Source organism: Chiloscyllium plagiosum, chromosome 24 (genome assembly GCF_004010195.1).
Source record: "Chiloscyllium plagiosum isolate BGI_BamShark_2017 chromosome 24, ASM401019v2, whole genome shotgun sequence".
Lineage (NCBI taxonomy): Eukaryota > Metazoa > Chordata > Chondrichthyes > Orectolobiformes > Hemiscylliidae > Chiloscyllium > Chiloscyllium plagiosum.
In genome coordinates, this window is record NC_057733.1 from 32689927 (window position 1) to 32714882 (window position 24956).

General features: G+C 39.9%; 1 protein-coding gene across 3 annotated transcripts in view; it reads right to left on the reverse strand.

Annotated features, from left to right (window-relative positions):
- The window catches only part of sdk2b (sidekick cell adhesion molecule 2b), a 949565-nt gene that overhangs the window by 181078 nt on the left and 743531 nt on the right, over positions 1-24956 (reverse strand). For all 3 annotated transcript variants that reach the window (XM_043714747.1, XM_043714746.1, XM_043714748.1), the window contains 6 exons: positions 21595-21710; positions 17545-17734; positions 16174-16272; positions 14218-14412; positions 10626-10827; positions 2736-2839 (listed from right to left, as the gene is read on the reverse strand). In XM_043714747.1, coding sequence (XP_043570682.1) covers positions 2736-2839; positions 10626-10827; positions 14218-14412; positions 16174-16272; positions 17545-17734; positions 21595-21710 — 906 coding nt within the window. The remainder of the gene's footprint in view (positions 1-2735; positions 2840-10625; positions 10828-14217; positions 14413-16173; positions 16273-17544; positions 17735-21594; positions 21711-24956) is intronic.

Consider the following 24956-nt stretch of genomic DNA (forward strand, 5'->3'; position numbering starts at 1 on the left):
CCTCAGCTTAACCTCCTTCCACCTATCGCATTTCCAATGCCCCTCCCCCAAGTCCCTCCTCCCTACCTATTATCTTAGCCTGCTTGGCACACTCTCCTCATTCCTGAAGAAGGGCTCATGCCCGAAACATCGATTCTCCTGCTCCTTGGATGCTGCCTGACCTGCTGCGCTTTTCCAGCAACACATTTTCAGCTCTGATCTCCAGCATCTGCAGTCCTCACTTTCTCCATTTGGCCCATCAAGTCTACTTCATCATTCAATATGGTCATGGTTGATCCTCTATCTTAAAGTCAACTCCACTTTGTCCCCAAACCCCATGTTGCATTAGTATCTAGGAATCATTGTTTCTTTCTTAAACATGTCCAATGACTTGGCCTCTGCAGCCTTGTGATAGACAACTCCCCCATTCACTACTCTCTGTGTATTTCTCTCTATCTCAGTCCTAAATGGCCTAGCCTGCATCCTGAGACTGTGACCCCATATTCTAGACCACCTTCAACCAGGAAAAACACATTAGTGCATCCTGTCTTTGCGATCCTTTCAAAAATTTATATATTTCAATGCAATTCTGTCCCATCCTTCTAAACACCTGTGAATGCAAACATATTCAACACAATCTCTCCTCATATGACAATCCTACCATCCTAGGAATCAGTCTGGTGAACCTTCAGTGCACTCTCTCTGGCAAATATATTCTTTCTTTTCAACTGAACACAACCAGGTATAGTCTTGTTCATGTATTCAAATCCTCATGCAATGAATATTAATATGCCACTTGCTTTCCTAACTGCTTGTTGCATCTGCATGATTACTTTCAGTGAAAATGTACACATACACCCAAATCCCTGTGTACATCAACATTTTCCAAACTATGATAATTTAAAAACCACTCAGCCAATCTGTTTTCTTAGCCAAGTGGATAATCTCACACTTACCCACATTATATTGCATTTGCCACATTTTGGCCCACATACTCAGTTTGTCTAAATTGTTTCAAATTCTCTTTATATGCTCCTCACCACTCACAATCCCCACTAGTTTTGTACAAATGAGCTAATTTGAAAATATTCTATTTAGCTTCCACAGGCCAATCATTGCTATAAATTTTCAATAGCTGAGGCCTAAACACTGATCCTTGCAAAACCCCACTAATCACCACTTTACACTCTGAGAAAAACTAATTTACACCTTTTCTCTGTTTCCTGTCTGCTAACATATTCTCAATTCATGCCAGTAAATTACTGATAATCCCATGTGTTTTAACTTTGCACAAAGCCCTTGTAAGATTTTATTAAGTACAAATTAGCCGTCTCTCCCTTATCTATTCTCACTAATTACAACCTCATAAAATTCTATTAGTTTTGTCAATCATGATTTCCCTTTCAAATATCCATGCTGACTCTACCTAATCCTTTAATATTTTCCACGTGTTCTGTTATGACAACCTTTATAATAGACTGTAGCATTTTCCCACCACTGATGTTAAGCTAATCAATCTGTAATTCCCTGTTTTCTCCATCCCTCCTTTTTTAAATAGCTAAAGTATATTTGGCACACTCCAATCTGCTGAGACTGTTTCAGAGTCTACAGAACTTTATTAAATGACAATCAATACATCCACTATTTCCATAACCAATTCCTTTCATAATTTTGGACTTGGAGATCAATGCTGTAATTGGTATGCCGACGTGCTGTATGAACTTTTGAGCAACTGCACAGCCATGCAATTTACAGGAAACATTACTCACTAGTGCACTGCCTTCATTCTTCATGAACAATACCACCTCATTTTCTTTCTTGGTACTCTTTGCTACCTTCCCCCACCCTCCTCCCTGACCTATCACCTCCATCTCCACCCCTATTCACCTATTGTACTTTATGCTACTTTCTCCCCATCCCCAGCCCCCTCTCATTTATCTCTCCACTCCGCAGGCACCCTGCCTCTATTCCTGATGAAGTGCTTTTGCCCAAAACATCGATTTTCCTGCTCCTCGGATGCTGCCTGACCTGCTGTGCTTTTCCAGCATCTGTAGTCTTTGTTTTTACCTCATATTCTTCCTAACTATTGAATATTCTTAGATGTTCAGTTCCCATCCTTGGTTACTTTGCAGTCATGTCTCCATGATCACAATCACCTTTTACACTATTTATGGTGTTAATTGATCTATTTTATTGTGAATGCTCTAACAGAAGACAATCACACATTTGGAAATGCCATTAAACAGTGCCAGGTATGACACTTCAAGGGTTGAAAAAGCTCCAGAACCACATCATAGTATGAGTTACCTGCTTGAGAAGAGCACGAAAGTGGGATTTAAAAGGCATACAGCATTCACTTATTGACCATGCTACATACTCTGTTCTCTGCTGGTTGTCAGAGATTACATGTTTAGGTTTGGAGCAATAATCAAAACAACTTTTAGATCTACAGACAGTGTGCAAGCAATTGTGTGAACATTTTTCAAATTGCACTAGCTGATCTTGTAGGTAAGAGCAGAGTTATGTAGAGAAATAGTGTTGAACAGGAAAGGGATTAGCACATTAAAGAAATCAGAAATGCAGTGCAATAGGGGGACATTGATCATCTCAAAACTCCCATTATCCAGCAGTAGGTCTACGTTCATTATTAGACAAACTAAGAGTTCTATTATCATTAAAATACTGAGTAGAATCATCAAAACACAAAATGTTTTTTCTATCTTATTTCTCGCTTCATGATTTAAACAGAGACTCACCGGCCTGTAGCGTTGTGACAGAGTCAGACTCCTCGCTATATTCGCTGTCTCCGATGTCATTTGTTGCTTTCACACGAAACTTGTATGAGGTGAAGGGGTTTAGCCTAACGATTGAGGGATAAATGCATATCATTGGAGTTTAATTACAGCAAATAAAGTACCTTTGGAGCCTCAAAGGTGCAACCTTTATACAATATATGCTCTCTCCATAACAGATTCAATTAGATATTTTCAAAGCAAACTGTTCCAAGAGATGTCATTACACATTTCTGGCACAGGTGCAACTTGAACCTGGGCCTCCTGGCTAAGAGGTAGGGACATTACCGCTGCACCAGAAATGCTCCAGAAGACTCTTCATTATGAATCTGGCAGTAATGAAGAGGAATGTAAATATTTTGTTTGGTCATATTTGTCAGCAGATGTTAATATTTCTCAACATCATTTATTCTTATTTACTATTTCTCCACTATGGAACAAGGGGATTCATAAAATAGATCTTGATGAATCCTGACACCACATTGTCATGTCATCTAAGTAACACAGTCCTTGATATGGCCTTTCAATGGCTGCAGCTCATCTGAGATTCACGGGATCTGTTGCATGTTAAAACTTTAAATCCACTATCTATTTTGACAGATACTTACATCTATTTAATTTTGTCTTCAGGGAAAGAGAAACAAAATTAATTTTTTTGCCTCTTCACTAATCAAAAGGCAACACATTTATAGTGTTTTTGAGTCTTGGCTTAATCTATTGCATACATGCTGAGTATTGAAAACGTATTATGAATAGACTGGCTAATTTGAAGTGAAAAATATCAGACAGACATATAGCTCCTGATTTCAAATGGAAAGCCTAGATTGGGAAGTGTCAAACACTGTGACATCTTGAGGGCAGAACAAACTCTAGGACCACACCGTAGTATGAGTTATCTATTTAAGAACAGCAGTAAAAGTGGATTTGAGTAACATTTGCATCACACAAATGCTTGGCTATGACCATCATCAATAAAAGACAATATAACCACCACCCCTTGACATTCAATGGTGTTACCATCACTGAATCCTTCACTATTAACTTCCTTGGACCTATCATTGACCAGATACTCAACTGGACTCACCACGTAAACACAGTGGCTACAAAAGCAAGTCAGAGGCTAGGAATACTGCACTTCCTGATTCCTCAAACCTGTCCACCATCTACAAGGCACAAGTCAGGCATATGATGGAATACTCCCCAGTTGTCTGGATGGATGCAGCCCCAACAACACTCAAGAAGCTTGACATCATCCAGGACAAAGCAGCCCATTTGATTGGTGTTACATCCATAAGCACCTACTCTCTCCGCCATTGACACTCAGTAGCAGCAGTGTGTCGTATCTGTAAGATGAACTGCAGAAATTCACCAAAGATCCTCAGACAGCAAGGCAGCAGAAATATGGAAACACCACCACTTTCAAGTTTTCCTCCAAGCTACTCACCATCCTGCTTAGAAGTATATCACTGTTCTTTCACTGTTGCTGGGTTAACATCCTTGAATTCCCTCCCTAATGGCATTGTGGGTCAACCTACAGTAGGTAGACTGCAGCGGTCCAAGGAGGCAGCTCACCACCACCTTCTCAAGGGCAACTGGGGATGGGCAATAAATACTGGCCAGCAAGCAATGCCCATATCTCTCAAATGAATTTTTAAAAATCAAGATAAGAAGTAAAATATAACAGCGACTGCATTTAACAAAAAAAACTTCTCAGAAGGCCCACTTTTTTCCTTTTTGTTGCAGCGTTGAAATGGCAAATCACAGATTTTGTCTGTGTTTGAATAATATTAAGCATAGTCTAGTTTTATGTACTGCATGAGTGAAGGAATGGTAATGTGTAATTGTACAAAACGGATGTGGTAAGGTTATGTCACTGATGATTGACTACATTACAAAAGAACTGTCGAACCAGATCAAGTGCTTTTTGTGGAGCTCAACGTTAATTTTTTTTCTTTATTCTTTCGTTGTATATGTATGTCACTGTCAAACATTTGTTGCCCACTCCTAACTGTCCTTGAACTAAGTGCCTTGATAGTTCATTTCAGAGCATTATTATGAGTGAACCACATTGCAGTGGGTCTGAAGGCAAATGCACATCAGACCAGGGAAGCAGAACAGATTTCCTTCCTCAAAGGATCCAGTTGAACTTTACGATATTAGATGATAGTGGCATGGTCACCATTAGTAATTACTTTATATTCCATATTTTACTTATCAAATTTAAATTCCACGTGCTACCATGATGAGAACTCATGTCCCCAGAGGAATAGCCTGGATCACTAGTCTATCAATTTATCATTATACACCATTTCCCCTTAATTTCATAATGTAGCTGACTTCATCAATATAAAATGATTCCATTCAATAAATGTGCACACCAGTTGTGATCACTGGTATCACATCTTAGAGGCTTGCACCAGTGCCCTGGAAGCTGGCATAATGCCATATCTTCAATAACCTTGGGGTCCCTGTCCTTTTCAAGGGTCATTTGACTTGCAATGATGACTTGTGGGACAGGAGTTACTCTCTGCAACCATGGTGGATGACTATATTATGCAAACTGCTGGCTGGAGTTTTGTGAAGAAATAATGTAGTCCATTCTTCCATCATTGTGGAGCAGATAAGGTTCTGATGTTTGGGTCACTCTGCATTGAGGGTGAAGGGGGTTAGCTGTCAGTACATTCAGTACATATGTTGCAAAATCCTTGAATGTTGTAGTCTGCACAACTGGAGAAGGCAAAGAGAGGTTATAATGGATGCTGAAGAGCTGAAGGAAAGACAGTTGTCTTCCAAGGTGGAAGATGAAGATATTGAGCTCCTGCATGATAGAGTGCAGCAGCTTGGAGCACAACACACTAGACAAGAGTTAATTGACACCTACACCTAATAGATGTAGCTGGATGAGGACATCATTCATCGACTGTAAATGTATGATTGCTCAAAACACAAGCACCTCATGTTTATTCTCAAAAGCAAATGCAGACTTTCTGTTTGTTGTTTCTCACTCTCCCTGTTATTCAATAAAAGTAACATTATGAATGTTTGAAGACTTTCCAACATCTATACCCCAACATTGGAAAATGACAAGATGTTATTCCCCCCCACTCCCTTAAACATGTTCTAAAATAGTATGACACTGATGATTAACTTCTGTAGCTTCATTTTTACAGCTGCTGTTACTTTGACAGTTGATCAGACAGATGGTGATATGGTAAAGAGGTAATGCATTTTTGAATGTGGTTCTATTTACAATGATGTGTCAGCCATGTCTATATGTGCTCTCAGAAGCCATTATTTTTCATTTCCACCTGTTATTGGTATTGTGAAGGGCTGTTCTGGCTGGCAGTGTTTGACCTGGTGCTGAGCTGGGATTGGAATATGGAGCTGGCAATGTGAATCCCAGGATATCCCAGCAGTGTTGAGCATATGTACCATTGGTGATCGCACAATGCTGCAAATATGGTGCATGTATAATAAGGAAAGCTGCAGAAAACTGCTTCAGAAAATTTTCTCAGGCTCATGGAGAAAAACCCATCATGGAAATCCTTGAAATTGGCACTTAACCGATTTTGGTGAAATTCAGCCCAACACTTCTCCCAGAAGACTGTAAAGCTGTGAGAATATTTTTCCTCCCATATCTTAGTGGTTACTTGTTTTCTCTGTCCCTTTCTGTACTTCGGAGTCAATTAAATCAGTTGGCTAGGTGACCAGAGCATGCAGAATAAGGCCAGAAGTGCAGGTTTAATCCTTTTACTAGCTGTAGTATTTCATGGAGGGTCTGCATCCTTAACTTACTCCACACTTGTTGGAGTGGTTAAACTATACAGAACCAATTGTCACTCTCTCTAATGAAGAGGGATGCCTATGGTCCTTTGTGGATTATTTTTCCTCATGTTTATTTGAAAAGTGTAACGGCCGCACGGTGGCACAGTGGTTAGCACTGCTGCCTCACAGCACCAGAGACCCGGGTTCAATTCCCGCTTCAGGCAACTGTCTGAGTGGAGTTTGCACATTCTCCCCGTGTCTGCGTGGGTTTCCTCTGGGTGCTCCAGTTTCCTCCCACAGTCCAAAAAAATGTGCAGGTTAGGTGAATTGGCCATGCTAAATTGCCCATAATGTTAGGTGATGGGGTAAATGTAGGGGAATGGGTCTGGGTGGGTTGCTCTTCGGAGGGTCGGTGTGGACTTGTTGGGCCGAAGGGCCTATTTCCACACTGTAAGTAATCTCCACTATGTAAATTAAGAATTCAATTATCTTGGGGCAAGTCACAAGAGTAAATCAATCAATAAGGTGAGAAGGTACTATGTGCATCTGCAATTTGAATGAATTAACTGGTCAGAAGCAGTTTGTTTGAAGACTGGTGTTTCTTATAGTTGCACAATTGAGCTTAAAGTTATTGTTAATAATGAGGAACTGTTATTCTGCTTCAAGTTCTTCCTTTCAAATCAGAACTTATTCAATTTTTGAGGATAATAGCAACTGCAGAATAGATGGATAAATTTCACAAGAATATTTGTTGACTCCCCAATTAGATTTTGTTCCCAATCTACTTTATTAATATGGTTGAGCAATTACTGATCAATAGTTCTTGGCTACAGATTTCCTGACTTATCAACTGAGAGCAAATCTAGATTATAGAGTTATATAAAGAAGTTATTAAGTTAAAAACATATTATCATTAAGCATAACAGCTGATCTTTCACAGATACAGTCAAGAGTGATTTGAGGTCAGGAGCACAACTACAAAATAGAAGCTCTGCTTAATGTGGTCTGTCACTTAAGGCCACTTTTTTATTCTTTCAGAGGATGTGGTGTCACTGGCCAGGCAAGTATTTGTTGCTATGTCTAAGTGTCCTTAAATGGCTTGCTAGGCAATTCAAGAGTCAACCATACTGATATAGGTGGAATCACATGTAGGCCAGACTGGGTAAGAATGGCTGATATCCTTCCTCAATGAACTTTAGTGAGCCAGATGCATTCTTACAACACTCAATGGTAGTTATCATGTTCAAGATTACTAACAGATTAGATTCCAGATTCATTAATTGCCTTTCAATTCTAATAGTTGCTGGCATCCCCACAGCATTAGTCTGGGCTTTGGGAAACAAGAGTGGTGCTGGAAAAGCACAGCACATCAAGCAGCATCTGAGGAGCAGGAAAATCGACGTTTCGGGCAAAAGGGCTTTTGCCTGAAATGTCGATTTTCCTGCTCCTTGGATGCTGCCTGACCTGCTGCGCTTTTCCAGCCACTCTAAACTTGACCCTAATCTCCAGCATCTGTAGTACCCACTCCTGCCTTCTGGAAACAAGTCCAGTGATACTACCACTATGTTACTCCTCTGGTACTCACTGGGAAGAAAGATCCTAAATAGACACATTACAAAGTCAAGTGGAGGCTAATTGTTAAGGACATTTTCAGTAACATGGCAATTGTCTGTAAAGCTCTGCCACCTGGTTTGTAGATAGTGGTGGTTATCAAGTTTAGATAAGCCAGCCCTGAAAATGTGTTGCTGGAAAAGCGCAGCAGGTCAGGCAGCATCCAAGGAACAGGCGAATCGACGTTTCGGGCATAAGCTCTTCTTCAGGAATGGGTCTTCCTGAAGAAGGGCTTATGCCCGAAACGTCGATTCTCCTGTTCCTTGGATGCTGCCTGACCTGCTACGCTTTTCCAGCAACACATTTTCAGCTCTGATCTCCAGCATCTGCAGTCTTCACTTTCTCTAGATAAGCCAGCTGAAAATTACAGATTTTCCTTTAGTTAAAGAAAAAATGTTGCTTTGAAAATGACACTTAAAATGCAGTGGACACATTCTGAATGCAAACTTTTTCTTAGAAGCAGTGTTTTTAAAGAATAAGAGCTGAATTTTTCTAGTTGGTAAGAATCTCTTGAGAAGAGCAGTGAGAAGTTTCTAAAGTCAAGAGCAAATAACCCCATTTTCTACATGAGTGTTGATCAGTGAGACAAGGTTCTTACTAGTGAGCATCAAGAGGTTAATTTGCATGTATTAACATCTCGTTGTTTCATTATTTCATTGAAATCATAGAATCCCTACAGTGTGCAAACAGGCCATCTGGCCCAACAAGTCCTCACTGACCCTCCGAAGAGAATCCCATCCAGACCCATTCCCCAAGCTTATTACTTAACATTTCCCCTGATTAATGCACCAAACCTATGTATCCCTGTTAAAAATCACACAAGACCAGGTTATAGTCCAACAGGTTTAATTGGAAGCACAATAGCTTTCGGAGCGCCGCTCCTTCATCAGGTGATAGTGGAGGACACAATTCTAAGGCATAGAATTTATAGCAAAAATTTACAGTGTGATGTAACTGAAATTATACATTGAAAAATACCTTGATTATCTGTTGAGTCTTTCATCTGTTCGAATACCATGATAGTTTCACTTCTTTCATGTGTAAATCACAAAATCCTTTTTTTTTAAAAGTTGCCTTCTCAGGTTAGCTGTAACAATGAACGTTAGCTAGACAATATATTGTCAAGCTAACATATTGTCTAGCTAACACTCATTGTTACAGCTAACCTGAGAATGCAACTTCTAAAAAAAGGATATTGTGATTTACACATGAAAGAAGTGAAACTATCATGGTATTCAAACAGATGAAAGACTCAACGGACAATCAAGGTATCTTTCAATGTATAATTTCAGTTACATCACGCAGTAAATTTTTGCTATAAATTCTGTGTGTTAGGATTGAGCCCTCCACTATCACCTGATGAAGGTGCGGTTCTCCGAAAGCTAGCGGGTTTCCAAGTAAACCTGTTGGACTATAACCTGGTGTTGTGTGATTTTTAATTTTGTACACCCCAGTCCAACACCGGCATCTCCAAATCAGACATATCCCTGAACACTATGGGCAATTTAGCATGGCCAATTCACCTAACATGCACATCTTTGGACCGTGGGAGGAAACTGACGCAGACACGGGGAGAATGTGCAAACTTCACACAGTCACCCGAGGCTGGAATCGAACCTGGGCCCCTGGCACTGTGAGGCAGCAGTGCTAACCACTGAGCAACCATGCCTTAATTCACTTAATTTTCCTACCCAATAGACAGAAACTAGGCAGTGACAATTCCTGAGATGAAAATCACATCAGTATCCTCGTGACTGCAGCTCACCACTTGTTCCTCTGGCTTTCCAACTGACAAGATGACTCTCCATTTGCTATCTGTCTGCCTTCCTTTAGAAGGTTCTTTTAAAATTCTGGATCTCTCCACAACAGGTGCAGCTAAAATTGGGAAATCATGCCAAGTTACACCTTAAATAATTCCCTTTGCTCCCCTCAAGGCTCATAAAGTTGTGGATCAGGAACAAATCTACATCCCTGTATATCAATACATGAATTACCTGTATAGGTTTAACTGGTTTTTGAACAGCTTTGCTTTGTGTTGATAATTAATGGAGATTGTCATGAGGACAGTCACCTATGACCTGAAACCTGTATTTTTGTAATGCCATATATGTATTAACTTGTTCAGGTCCGGTAACTAATTGTAGACGTACATCACATCAACACCACAAATACCAAAATGCCTGATCAGTAAATACTGAAATAACACTGCATATTAAGGAGTGAAATTAGATTGTGTGTACAGGAATTATATGGTTTAAATGGAAAATTCAAGTTGTCATGATTCTAAGTTTTGTCTAAGTACAATTCAATTTGCATCTAAGGTTGGCATCTTGAATATTTTCTAGATCGGCCAATTTGGCCACTCCCATTCTTCACTTTGAAATTTACTTGGCATGTTTTTAACTTCAAATCTTTCACAACAATTTAAATAATACCCTCTTGAAATCATGGCCATCCTTTATAAACATTAGCACTTACTTGTCTACAAGATATGTAGTAGACTCGTGGCTCACAGAAGCTGAGTGGAGTGACCAGTTTCCATTAGGAAGCTCAAGAGTTTGGATAGTGTAGTACCTAACTGGAGACAGTCCATCACTGCCTGGTTCCCAGGACAACAGCACATTCCGTGACTGTACATCTTGCTGTTGTATGATAGGTTTGCTGGGAGGCTGTGGACGAACTGAGATTAGAACAAAAATGTTTAGAGAACAGGCTGGTTTTCACACAATTTGAACACAGAACAGCATAAGAACAAACCCTTCAGCCCATCATTATCCGTGCTTACTATGGTGCCATTCCAAACTAATCCGATCTGCCTGCATGTGGTCTGTATCGGTCTATCTCTGCCTGTTCATGTGTTTTTTTTAAATGCCTTTTAACATTGTTATTGTATCTGCTCCTATCACCTCCCCTGGCAGTGCATTCCAGGCACCTACCACCCTCTGTTTAAAAAACTTCTGTCACACATCTTCTTTTAACTTTTCCCATCTCACCTTAAACCCAAGGTCTCCTAGTATTTGACATTTTCACCCAAGGAAAAAGACTCTGACTATCCAAGTTATCTATGCCTGCCAAAATTTTATATGCTTCTATCAGGCCATCCCTTAGCCTGGGATGCTCTAAGTTTGTCCAAATTCTTGTAATACCTAATACACTCCAATCCAAGCAATATCCTGGTAAAATTCTTCTGTACTTTCTCCAAAGTCTCCACATCCTTCCTATAGTGGGACAACTAGAACTGCACATGTTGCCTAATTAAGGCCTTATTCAGCTGCACCATTTCTACTCAATGTCCTGACTGATGAAGACCAGCACACTAGACACCTTCCTTACCACCTTACCAATTTTGTTGTCACTTTCAGGGAACTATGGATTTGCATCCCAAAATCCCTTTGAATATCAGTATTCCTCAGGGTCCTACCATTTACTATACTCTGTACTCTTGCATTTGACCAACCAAGATGCATCACCTCACGCTTGCCGGATTAAACTCCATCAACTATTTCTCTGCCCAAATTTCCAACTTGTCTGTATCCTGCTGTATCGGTTGGTACCTTGCCTCACTGTCCAAAACTCCTCCAATTTTTGTATATACTGGAAACTTGCTAATCAGACTACCTACTTTTTCATCCAATTCATTTATATATATTACAAACAACAGAAGTCCCAGCACTGATCCTTGCAGAACACAAATGGTCACAGGCCTCCAGTCAGAAAAACATTTCCCCCCTCAACCACAATACCCTCTGTCTATGACCAAGTCAGTTTTGTATCCAACTTGCCAACTCACCATGGATCCCGTGTGACTTAATCTTCTGGATCACCTTGCCATGAGGAACCCTTTAGTGACATCAATGTAAATAACATCCACTGCCCTTGCCTCATCAACCATCTTCATTATTTCTTCAAAACCTCAATCAAGTTTGTGAGACAAGACCTCCCCCACGTTATCTTTAATAAGTCCATTCTTATCCAAACAGGAGTAAATCACTATCCATCTTCTCCAATAGTTTCCCTTCCATGAATGTCAGGCTCACCAGTCTATGATTTCCTGGATGATCCTTGTTGCCTTTCTTAAACAAAGGAACAACATTGGCTATTATCCAGTCTTACGCGGCTAAAGAAAATACACAGATCTCCGTCAATGCTCCAGCAATCTCTCCCTTGCCTCTCTGAGTATCTTGGAATAAATCCCATCTGGTCTGAGGGACTTATCTACCTTCAAGTTTTTGAAGCCACCCAATGTCTCATCCTTCTTAACTTTGACATGCCACAGAATATCAACATACCCCTCCCTAATCTTACCATCATCCATGTGCCTCTCCTTGGTGAAGACCATTATGAATGACTCATTAAGGAGTTCTGGCTCCATGCATAAACTCCCTCCCGTATCCTTGAGTGAACCTACCCTTTCATTAGCTACCCTTCTGCTCCCAATTTACATAGAAAATGCATTGGGATTATCTATAATCCTGTTTATCAAGGGCATTTCATGGCCCATTACAGTCCTCCTAATTTGTTGCTTAAGTTCTTTTCTGCTTCCTTTAAACTCCTCAAGGACCTTGATTGATTTCGAGTTACCTATGCTTTCTATTTCTTTTTGATTAGCCTTTCGACATCTCTTATCATCCAGGGTTCCTGAATCTTGCCATCCCCACCATATCCATGTTGGCCTTTTGAAAAAAGGTTTCGAATTAGCTTCACTCCCTTATTCTTTACCTATAGCCCTGCATATTTCTCCTTTTCAACTATATATTGAATTCAATCTCATTTTGTACGACACTAGCAAACTACTTCTACCATATAAGATCAAACGATGTAGAAGCGGAAGAAGGCCCATCAGCCCATGATTCCTGCTCCACCATTCAATGAGATCATCACTAATCTGATAATCCTCAACTCCACTTTCTTGCCTTTTCCCCATATCCCTTGATGCCCTTACTGATTAAAAATGTACAGGTTAGTACATGGTGCTCTCTTATAACAACCCACTGCATGAAAAATGCTACTTCTCAAATTTTACAAATATTAATCAACTAATACAATGAAATTGTCCCTTGGGGAGGTGATTAAATGGTTATGTGTAATTTTCGGGCACTTGGGTTCGACACATCCACTGTGGAGGTGTTTGTGTTACTGGTGTTCTGTCAATATGGTATTTGGTAAGTTGAGGAAATAAAAGACTAAATATCAAATCATGTGAAATGCAGTTTGAGAACACTACAACACCTTTCAAAATTATACACATGGTTTATACTGTAAGAACTGGAGATTGTTAACTTTATTTAGTTCTCTCAGATGTTCATGATTTCATGCTGTCTGCCTTTCATATAGGAACTTAATGCCATTTTGGACATTGAGTTTTTTCCCAATGTGGAAATGCTGACGTATTTCCTCTGTCAGTGCCTTGCTTTTTCAAGTGGAGTGGTTCCAAAGAGTATCCATTCCTCCTGGCAGGACAATACATGCTGATATTAGAGGTAATCAAGAACTGGTCAAGCTCTCTATGGGATTGCTTCCCAACCTTTTTCCCACTGTGACCCCCCCATGTAAGACTTTAAAATTGCTGGGCACCCTCTTTGAGAGTAAGTATGAGGGATGACTGTGAGATGAGGCGAGATGGTCAGCGTAGGAAAGTGAAGGCCTGTCTGTTAAAGTGGGAGCACAGCTGTCGTAACTCAGTCAGAGCTGCCTGGAGCCATTGCTGCCCGGGAGTTTGCAACTCCAAAATTTCAGCTTGCAACTCTATTTAGGATCCCAACGCCAAACATTGGGAAGCCCTGTTCTGTAGAAAGTGGCACTATTGTTCTTTAAGTCAAACTGATTTCAGCTGAAAGTTTTAGTCACAAATTACAGCAACAAACTGATACTGATAGAAGTCACAACATTTCCTTTCATTGTTTCTATTTCTTTATTTAATTCCTTCAATACATTAACGGTTTGGACACACTTCAAGGACTCAAACGTACTCTAGAAAATATAGTCTTCAGGGGACCAATGGATTTTGGATAAATATATAGAAAATTGTTGTAATAAAAAAAATTACATTATTTATACTGTTCCTACTTACCTCTCTTTTCTGTTGTTACCACCAAGGCTTCTGCTGCTTCACCCCACCCTTTGCGCGTCTGAGCTGTAATACGGAAGACATAACTGCATTCTGGTTTTAGCCCAGTTGCTGTATATTGTCGGGTACTTGGGTTCAACACATCCACAGTAGCAGTATTTGTGTTGCTGGTGTTTAGTCGGTATGTTATTTGATAAGCTGCGGAAAAAAAAGACTAAATGTCATGTTTTGAAAAATGTAGTTTGTGAACACTACACAATCTTCCAAAATTATACACATAGTTTATTGGTTTACAAATTGAAGTCTGTAAGAAAATCTGAGGGATTTTTCTCTCTCTAGGGTCCAACATTTTGGCAAGCACAGTGTGGCAGAACTAGTCTTGTGTTTTAGTGTAAAACAGGTACTCATGTTTGGCCGTTCCTTATATGCATCTCTGGACATTCAGTTCCACTAAATATCAGATGGGGCACAAAACAGATATTCACTTGATATCGTGCATGTTGCTTCCCAATCCAGTTTAAATTTCTCTTTGGTGACTCATGTTCTCTGCAGTTTTTTGGTATTTGTTGACTTAAAATGCACATCATCTGTTTTGCTGGAAAGAAATCTTGCAATAGCCACACTGATTTTCTTGGAATAGCTGATACTTCTGGAAATGTCCCTGGAAATTTGCCAATACACTCAGTGAGTCTGTGAGACATTCAGCATTTGAAAGCTATTGACACAAATACTTGAGTATGTCCTCATTGAGAGTTAACATGGTATAAATTTCTCTATTCGTAATGTTATTTTACAACTGGATCGGGGAGTTAAACACTACGGGGCATTTTCTAAAGTGAGAGGAGAAATATTTAAGACGGATCTGAGGGGCAACTTTTCCACACACAGGGCGTTTCATGTGTGGAATGAGTTGCCAGAGGAAGTGATAGATGCAGGTACAGATACAACATTTAAAAGGCATTTGGATAGGTTCAGGAATAGGAAATGTTTAGAGGAATATTGGCCAAATGCAGGCAAGTGGGACTAGGTCAGTTTGGGACACTTGGTCAGCATGGATGAGTTGGACTGAAGAGTCTGTTTCCATGCTGTATGACTCTCTGACTCTATAACTGTCAGAATAGGTTACACTTTGCTTATTATCCACATTGCCTATTAATCTCTTTAGAGGAGGACATCAAGCAATTTCAGACATTTCCATAGAACCATTGTGGGCAGTACTGTGGCACAGTGGTGTAGTGGTTAGCACTGCTGCCTCATAGCACCAGAGACCCGGGTTCAAATCCCGCCTCAGGCGACACTCTGTGTGGAGTTTGCACGTTCTCCCTGTGTCTGCATGGGTTTCCTCCGGGTGCTCCGGTTTCCTCCCACAGTCCAAAAATGTGCAGATTAGGTGAATTGGCCATGCTAAATTGCCTGTAGTGTTAGGTGAAGGGATAAATGTAGGGGAATGGGTCTGGGTGGGTTGCGCTTCGGCGGGTCAGTGTGGACTTGTTGGGCCGAAGGGCCTGTTTCCACACTGTAAGTAATCTAACCTAAACATTCGTAACTCATATTTAGTTCCTTTCAGTCTTGATGCTATGCTATTTGCTTCTTTTCCATCAGTGTATTGAATACTTCAAGACACCAAAAGATTTGAGAAAATGGCTTTGCCATTAACTTAATTATTTTATCATTACAAAGCATGGGGAAGCATGGAAACTTGAAATTAAAATTGTCAAAAATACTCAGCTGGGCAGACAGCATCTGTGGAGAGAGAGACACAGAGTTAACGTTTCAAGATAATAATCTTGCGTCAACCTGAACCATTAAATCTGCTTCTCTATCCACAAATACTGCCTGATGTGTGGAATATTCCCAGCAATTTTTTTGTTTCCTTGCTCTATTCTACAGCTATAACTAGAAAATTTAGTGTAATTATTCACAGTTATTCCAGGCTTCAGGAGTACTAAAGTGACTTACCCAGAATGATCCCATTGGGTTCTACTGGAGGCTGCCAGACGAGACGCACAGATGTTGTCCGAACTTCTGGAAACAGGATTCCTACAGGGGGTCCAGGCACTAAAAAAACACAAAGAATGAAAACAAGTTACCTATGTACCTTAACCTTTGCACACAACAGCTGACATAACTCTGCAGCTTCCACTGCTGAACTGCATCCCATTTGCACATGATGCTGTTCTTGAATTTCAGTTTTGAGTTACTGCCTTGACTAGTTTTTTCCTCTTGCTGTTTTCCTCCCTTTCCTATCTTCCTCTCTTGAACACACTGACGCTTGGCCACATATGATTCCATTTGGCATCTGATACCTTAACCATTATCATCCCAACATACCTGTTAATTGGCAACAAGTAAATGGAATCACTGGTCCAGTCCAGTTCTGCCACATCAAGAAGATTCACTGGAACATGATTAAGAATTGAAACCCTAACTAAAAACTCCATCTCGTTCAGAGGCAGTGAGACACACTCTCGTCCCTGACTGCTGTCCAGACTAAAATCACAGAACCTGAAACAGGTCATGCTTAAATTTGGATATTCTTTGCTTGCAGTTCAGCTACTCACTGGCTATAATAGTTGCTTTATTTGTGTACCATAAGCAAATATCAGACAGTGACAATAAGTCTGGCCAATGAAACACAATGAAAACTTGAGCTTAAATCTTTATTCCAGGTCTTAACCCATTTCAAGAGTGGCTCTCAACACACAAATTAAGGGAAAATGTGGCTTCATATAACTTTAACATATTCTAAGGTGAAATTAACATTTCTTTGAACAACATGCTGAACTGAAAGATCACTTCAATGTAATGCAAAAGAAGCACTTAAGCCAGTAGTGAAAGGATTACACTACATTCAACTAATTTTTTTTATATCTCTCCACTCTAAGAACAATTTGGTTTTGGATCCAGATGTCACTATGACATTATCTTTAGCTGCTAGATATCCAGTTACTTGTAATGTAATGTGATTATAATTGATTCACCACGTGCTTTTGTTACTTTAAAATCCATATTGGCTCGGTTAGCTGACTTTTACAGGCAGTTTCTCAACAGCAAGCACATGAGCAATTGCTTCTAATTCATCAAATTTGTAAAGTGACATTAATATGAATTCTGTTGACAACTGATGCTGTCATCATTTGTACACCAGCTGTAAATACTAACAGCATAGTAAACAAAAGTTTCATATTGCATCATGACTTGGACTGTAAATTTATACTTAAAGGCCTGGGAGGTAAGATAACAATAACCAAAACCTTGGAATACTTGTTTCTTACTCATCCAATACAACAAAGCTTGAAAACACTTATTTATCACTGAAAAAATACCAACCATCATCCAGAGTTCTCTCAAGAATGGGTGGGAAGCTTGGTATTCCATCTCCAATTCTGGTAAAAGCAAGGACTTGGATCTCATACAACACATATTTCCCTAACTCAGTAAGTTGTACAGTGTACGTGGTGTTGCCTTCAATGGTCTGGATCTGCATAGGAGTCTCCAAGTCCTTTTCCTTGTATAAGACCTTCAATCAAACAGAAACAAAGCAGAAGGAATTTTAACATAGAACATAGAACATAGAAGAATACAGCGCAGTACAGGCCCTTTGGCCCTCGATGTTGCGCCGATCCAAGCCCACCTAACCTATACTAACCCACTCTCCTCCATATACCTATCCAATGCCCGCTTAAATGTCCATAAAGAGGGAGAGTCCACCACTGCTACTGGCAGGGCATTCTATGAACTTACGACTCGCTGAGTGAAGAACCTACCCGTAACTTCAGTCCTATATCTACCCCCCCTTAATTTAAAGCTATGCCCCCTTGTAATACCCGACTCCATACGCGGGAAAAGGTTCACACTGTCAACCCTATCTAACCCCCTAATCATCTTGTAATCATTTTGAAAGAATCTGGTCAGCAAATTTGTAAGTAGAAGAAATATTTAATGGTTGACCTTTTATCAAGTTAACAACAGTGCCTTTTATTTTTCTTGTCTATAATGCAACTCCTTGCCTTTTTTATTTCTCCTATGAGAAGGTTGACCAATGGTGATGGCAGTATCAGAATGTTTGGATTTGAAGTTGACTTCTTTTTCTCAGTACTGTTAACATTAGAATTCTGTATTGGAGAAGGAGTTTTGTACAGAACAATAGAATAATATCACAGTTTTAATATCAGCAGACCATATTTCCCAGTCGGTATCAGAAGAGGACACATGAATTGAATTGAATTAACTCAATTAACTGAGATCTCTGATTTTGAACTATGGTTGTAGATTTCCAAATGCACTCGCTGATTATTCTGGTAAACAGTTGTCCATAAAGACCGGATTGAGAAGACGTTTGGTATGCTTTCCTTTATTGGTCAGAGTATTGAGTACAGGAGTTGGGAGGTCATGTTGCGGCTGTATAGGACATTGGTTAGGCCACTGTTGGAATATTGTGTGCAATTCTGGTCTCCTTTCTATCGGAAGGATGCTGTGAAACTTGAAAGGGTTCAGAAAAGATTTACAAGGATGTTGCCAGGTTTGGAGGATTTGAGCGAGAGGGAAAGGTTGAATAGGCTGGGTCTGTTTTCCATGGAGTGTCGGAGGCTGAGAGGTTTATAAAATCATGAGGGACATGGATAGCATAAATAGTTAAAATCTTTTCTCTGGGGTGGGGGTCCAGAACTAGAGGGCATAGGTTTAGGGTGAGAGGGGAAAGATATAAAAGAGATCCAAAGGGCAACTTTTTCACACAAAGGGTGGTGCATGTATGGAATGAGCTGCCAGAGGAGGTGGAGGCTAGTACAATTGCAACATTTAAAAGGCATCTGGATGGGTATATGAATAGGAAAAGTTTGGAGGTATATGGGCCGGGTGCTGGCAGGTGGGACTGGATTGGGTTGGAATATCTGATCAGTATGGACAAGGTGGACTGAAGGGTCTGTTTCTATGCTGTACATCTCTATGACTCTAAAACAAACAACTGTGAATGCTGGAGATCTGAAACACAATCTGGAAGTACTGTCGAAACTCTGCAGGTCCAGCAGCATCCATGAAGAGAAAAACAGAGGCCTTACCCTGAGTCCAGATATCCTTTGTGAGAGCTAAATGCATTCTCCAGCACTATTTTTGTTTAAGAATGGGATTAAGTCTGGCTGTAGAGATCACTGAGGATCACTGGAGGCAGAAAGTAGCTATGAAATTTGATTTCAGATCGTCAACATGGTTTCGTCAAGGGCAGGTTGTGTCTCACAAACCTCTGAGTTTTTTGAGAAGATGACCAAGCATGTAGATGAAGGTAGGGCAGTTGACGTGGTATACTTGGACTTCAGTCAAGCCTTTGATAAGGTTCCACATGGTAGGCTGATGGAGAAAATGCAGAGGCATTGAATTGAGGGTGAGTCAGCAGTCTGGATTAGAAACTGGCTTTCTGGAAGAAGGCAGTGAGTCCAGATACTAGTGGTGTGCTACAAGGATCTGTTTTGGGACCACTGCTGTTCGTCATTTTTATAAATGATTTAGATGCAGGCTTAGGTGGATAGATTAGTAAATTTCCAGATGACACTAAAGTTGGTGGAGTAGTGGACAATTTGGAAGAATGTTACAGGTTGCAGGGGGACTTGGATAAACTGCAGAATTGGGCTGAGAGATGGCAAATGGAGTTCAATGCAGCTAAATGTGAGGTGATGCATTTGGGAAGAATAACAGGAAGGCAGAGTCAATGGGTCAATGGAAAGATTCTTGGTAGTGTGGATGTGCAGAGGGATCTTGGAGTCCATGTGCATAGATCCCTGAAAGTTGCCATCCAGGTGGATAGTGCTGTTCAGAAGGCATACGGTGTGTTAGGTTTCATTGGTAGAGGGATTGAGTTCCGGAACTGCAATATCATGCTGCAACTATACAAAATGCTGGTGCGGCCACAGTTGGAATATTGTGTACAGTTCTGGTCGCCCCATTACAGAAAGGATGTTGAAGCATTGGAAAAGGTGCAGAGGAGATTTACCAGGATGTTGCTTGGTCGAGAGGGAAGGTCTTATGAGGAAAGGCTGAGAGACTTGGGTCTGTTCTCATTGAAAAGAAGAAGGCTAAGAGGGGATTTAATAAAGACATAAAAGATGATCAGAGGATTAGATAGGGTAGGCAGTAAAGTCTTTTTCCTAGGATGATGACATCAGCTTGTACAAGGGGGCATAACTACAAATTGAGGGGTGATAGATTTAAGACAGATGTCAGAGGCAAGTTCTTTACGCAGAGAGTGGTAAGGGCGTGGAATGCCCTACCTGCTAAGGTAGTCAACTCAGCCACATTAGGGAGATTTAAACAATCCTTAGATAAGCACATGGATGATTTTGGGATATTGTAGGGGGAACGAGCTGAGAATAGTTCACAGGTCGGCGTAACATCGAGGGCCGAAGGGCCTGTTCTGCGCTGTATTGTTCTATGTTCTATGGTTGTACATGTTTTCTGAATGGGCAATAAAGTTCAATTCCACAAGGTTATGCCCAATTGTCTGAGGATACTTGAGAAACATCTAATGTAACATTGGTCTCAGGATTTTCAGGCATCTGGGATGACAACCATTATTTAGACCTCTTCCATTGTGGAGACTATCCCTTAAATAGAGTCAGTTACATGGCTGAATTGCTCAGAGTGAAGCAAGTTTTGGGCTTGCCCTACTCAGGTTTTCTAGAAATGGCCTAGCAAGATGGTGATACCAAAGAAGCTTCAAAACTTGATGTGGAGCCAGGAGCATGAATACATCTGTTGGCTCTATAGCACTTGTGAGGGCTGCTGGAAGCTGGCAATTTTCTTGTTTTCCTTTCCACTTTATGAAATTTAGTCCAATTTTCTGGCTGACAAGTCAGGTACCCTGAAATTGGATACAGCACACTATTGAGCTGATTTGGAGGTATAACAGGCCAGGCAGCTTGCTAAAATTAAGCTCCAATTACAACTGAACCTTGGGCCACCCTGTGTGTGGTCAATTTGAAAATACACTGTAAACACAGTTTCACTGACTGAAGTCCACAGAGACGGGAAGAGTTCATTATACCAGTCGACAGCCTTCATTGAATATAATATTTAACCTTTGGAAGATGCATAAAATTTAAGTTATGCTCCTCACTGAAGAAAAGGTGCTTCAATTCAATCTGATTTGGAAAACTATTTAAATTCAGAGATAAAAGTAAGACAGCATTACATTGCTATGGGTCACCTAGTCCCTAGTAAATATGAGGTCTATGCCTCTTTGACCAATTAAATTCAATCTTGACATAATTAAAATTTTACTGAATTAAATATATAATATTTTTCTGTTCTTGTTTCAAAGGACACTTCATATGCTTCACTTTTTGGCAGCTTTATCAAGCAAGATTGTGTTCAAATTAATTAACTTGCCTTATAACCAAGGACGAGTCCATTGCGATCTTGTTGGGGGACCTGATTCCATCTGACGAGGATACTATTTGAATTAAGAGCAAGAGACGAAACATTTGTTGGTCCAGATGAAGGAACTAAGAAAAAAAAGGTCAGTTTTACAGATGGAACAAATATCCTTACACAGTTACAATGAAAGTCGTACTTACGTTATTGTAATTGACATCTCAACAACATTAGCAGAAGTACTAATTGACAGGATCTTCTAAAAGCAATACCATTAGGTAAATATCATGTTGACATAATAACCAAAATTATCTGAGTCAAATACATGAGAAACATAAAGAATGAATAGTTCACTTCATACGTTGATTTAGATTTAGTTAATATTGTCCCAAAGACATTCTGAATCCCTCTCACCTTTTCTGCCATTGTAACATCTTCAAAAGTTCTTCATTCTTTGCATTAAAAAATCCTTAATGTCAATCTCTTAACTCACATTCTCTTTTCCACTGACCTCAAAGTAATATTCTGGATTCATCTTCGATTTAATGCTTCATAAACATCGCAAAATCAGCCCTTAACCACTTTCTATACCTTCAAATTTCATGTTAACTTTGTTTACTGAAGAATACATTAGATATGTCTATACAATGGTCAACTATTGGATGGACTCAAGTTAGGCATATCTTTCACTACAGCAAACTTCTCCAATTACCAATAAGTTTCATTAGAAATTTATGTTGATTAGAAGTTTCAGTATTTAAAAAGTTGAAATCTCATTTGGAAAGGATGCATTCTTCTGCCCTCATTTTCTCCGATGATTTCACAAGGAGGACTCAAGATACCTGGGTTGTTTGGCAGCGAATTGCTGGCACAGGGTGGTACTTTGTATTGCATTTTGCTGCAGGCCACGGTGAGTTACTGATTGTACCATGACATCACCAATACACAAAGCAATATAATCCCTCAGCTAGTGTTGGGATTGAACTCAGGCTGTAGACATTATTCTGGACCACACACTTAGCTGCCTTAATTAACTGGCTCCTTACCTGGAATGTTAACTCTCCCCCACACTAAAGATTTTGAATGTTTCCAATATATTCTGCTATGTTTTGGATTTCATGCCCCTGATATATTTTTGTTTTATTTGAGAAGGCGAGTTGATTCATGAAGAGTGTAAATTGGTGACTACAATCTGTGCTTTTATTGCAAGTTCTGCACAATTTACACTTAAAAATGTTAGACAATCTGTGCATGCTATATAAAATCTAACAGAAGCAAAAAACAAAAAATACAAATGGACAATATCTTTCAGCTCAATCCACTTTGGATTGTTTAGGGTAAGTTAAGGCAATTTTTATACACATTTTCACAATGTTGTACAGACAATAATTACATATAGTAACAGTGAAAATATTTAATGACTAAACAAGTTGTTATATTAATAACACAGTAAAATGCTGTTTGTAATCCAGGCAGCTCAAAATTATCAAGAGAATTTTAGTGCTTGCAGCAATAATATCATGATGTCAATTGTGGCCTATCAAAGTGTATTTTACATTGCAGTATTCATAAAAAATGCATGACATATCAATTCTCACAGACTTTCAGCACATCAGGAATACTGTTGCCTTTTATTTCTAGTTCAAATAAAAGGACTTCACTATTGTCCTCAACTTTATTTACATTTGTAATGACCTCCATTACTAAGAAAATATTGTCATTAATTACACAATTGTACTGGGTGAAAACAGACATGCATTTGCTCGTAGGACCAAAGGTGAAGAAATAATTTGTTTCTGCAATACTGCCAGGAGAAAATCATAGAAAGGCTTTTAGATGCTGCATGATCAATACCATGGATTTGTCTGCAGCTTGAAAATGATCCCACCACTAATATCAAACACAGCAAAACTGCTGTTAAATCAATTTGTACTAAAGCAAAATAACAGGAGAAAGCTAAAGAGTAAATCAACTGGGAAGGTAGAGAGATAGGGAAAGCAAAACTATTGAAGAGTATTTACGATGATAAATAAATGCCTTGTAATTCTTCCTGCATATCAATTATTCATTACAACATATAGGAAACCAGGTTTTCAAGTTATCACACCAGTCATATATATTTACAACAATCAGTTTTAAAACTTTACTCAAAACTATTTGAAATTTTACTAATGATGACATTTACTTTGATTTAACCAAAGAATGCTGATTAACTGTTGCACAGCTGGGGTCAATTAAATTTTGTGGGGGACCCTTGTTAAAAACTAGTCAACTTGGCCGTCAGTGCTGGCTGGATTGTCCCACTGATTTGCTCACCGTGACTAGTTCCACTTGCCTGCCAATGTTCTGTCAACATACCTCTGCCTCCAGTTCTTAGCACATGAAGTTGAGAATCACTGAAAACCAAGGGCCCCACAAAGGAATTGTGCCAAGAATGAAATAACTCTGACTTATCGAGATCAAAGTGGAGAAAGTGAGGACTTCATCAGGATGCTTGAAACGCGACTCTCCTGCTCCTCGGATGCTGCCTGACCAGCTGTGCTTTTCTAGTACCACATGTTTTGACTCTTATCCAGTCCAAGGTCTGAAATAAGAACAGAAATTGCTGGAGAAACTCAGCGCGTCTGACCCTTCATCAGAATCATTGTCTCTGTTTTCTCTCCACAGATGCTGTCAGACCTGCTGAGTTTCTCTATTTATCTTGTCATTTTGATTTTCTGCAGTCACAGTTCTTGGTTTTATTCTAGTCTTAAATCAGAGTTGGGTCCTGCTTGAAGGTTGGTGACACAGGTTCCCTGGAGTTAGAAAAGATAGTCCTCTAAAAGTACACCGACTGTAGAGAAGTGATTGTGTTGTAGAGACGGTGAGAATTAATATCTTCCCTGACTTTCATTGGCTTTGTCACTAATGATCATTTCGAGTCATAGAATCATAGAGATGTACAGCATGAAAACAGACCCTTCGGTCCAACCCGTTCATGCCGACCAGATATCCCAACCCAATCTAGTCCCACCTACCAGTACCCGGCCCAAATCCCTCCAAACCCTTCCTATTCATATACCCAATCAAATGCCTCTTAAATGTTGCAATTGTACCAGCCTCCACCACATCCTCTGGCAACTCATTCCATACACGTACCACCCGCTGCGTGAAAAAGTTGCCCCTTACTCTCGTTTTGGACTCCCCCACCCCATAGAAAAGACTTTGTCTATTTCTCCTATCCATGCCCCTTATAATTTTGTAAACCTCTCCAAGATCACCCCTCAGCCTCTGACGCTCCAGGGAAAAGAGCCCCAGCCTGTTCAGCTCAAATCCTCCAACCCTGGCAACATCCTTGTAAATCTTTTCTGAACCCTTTCAAGTTTCACAACATCTTT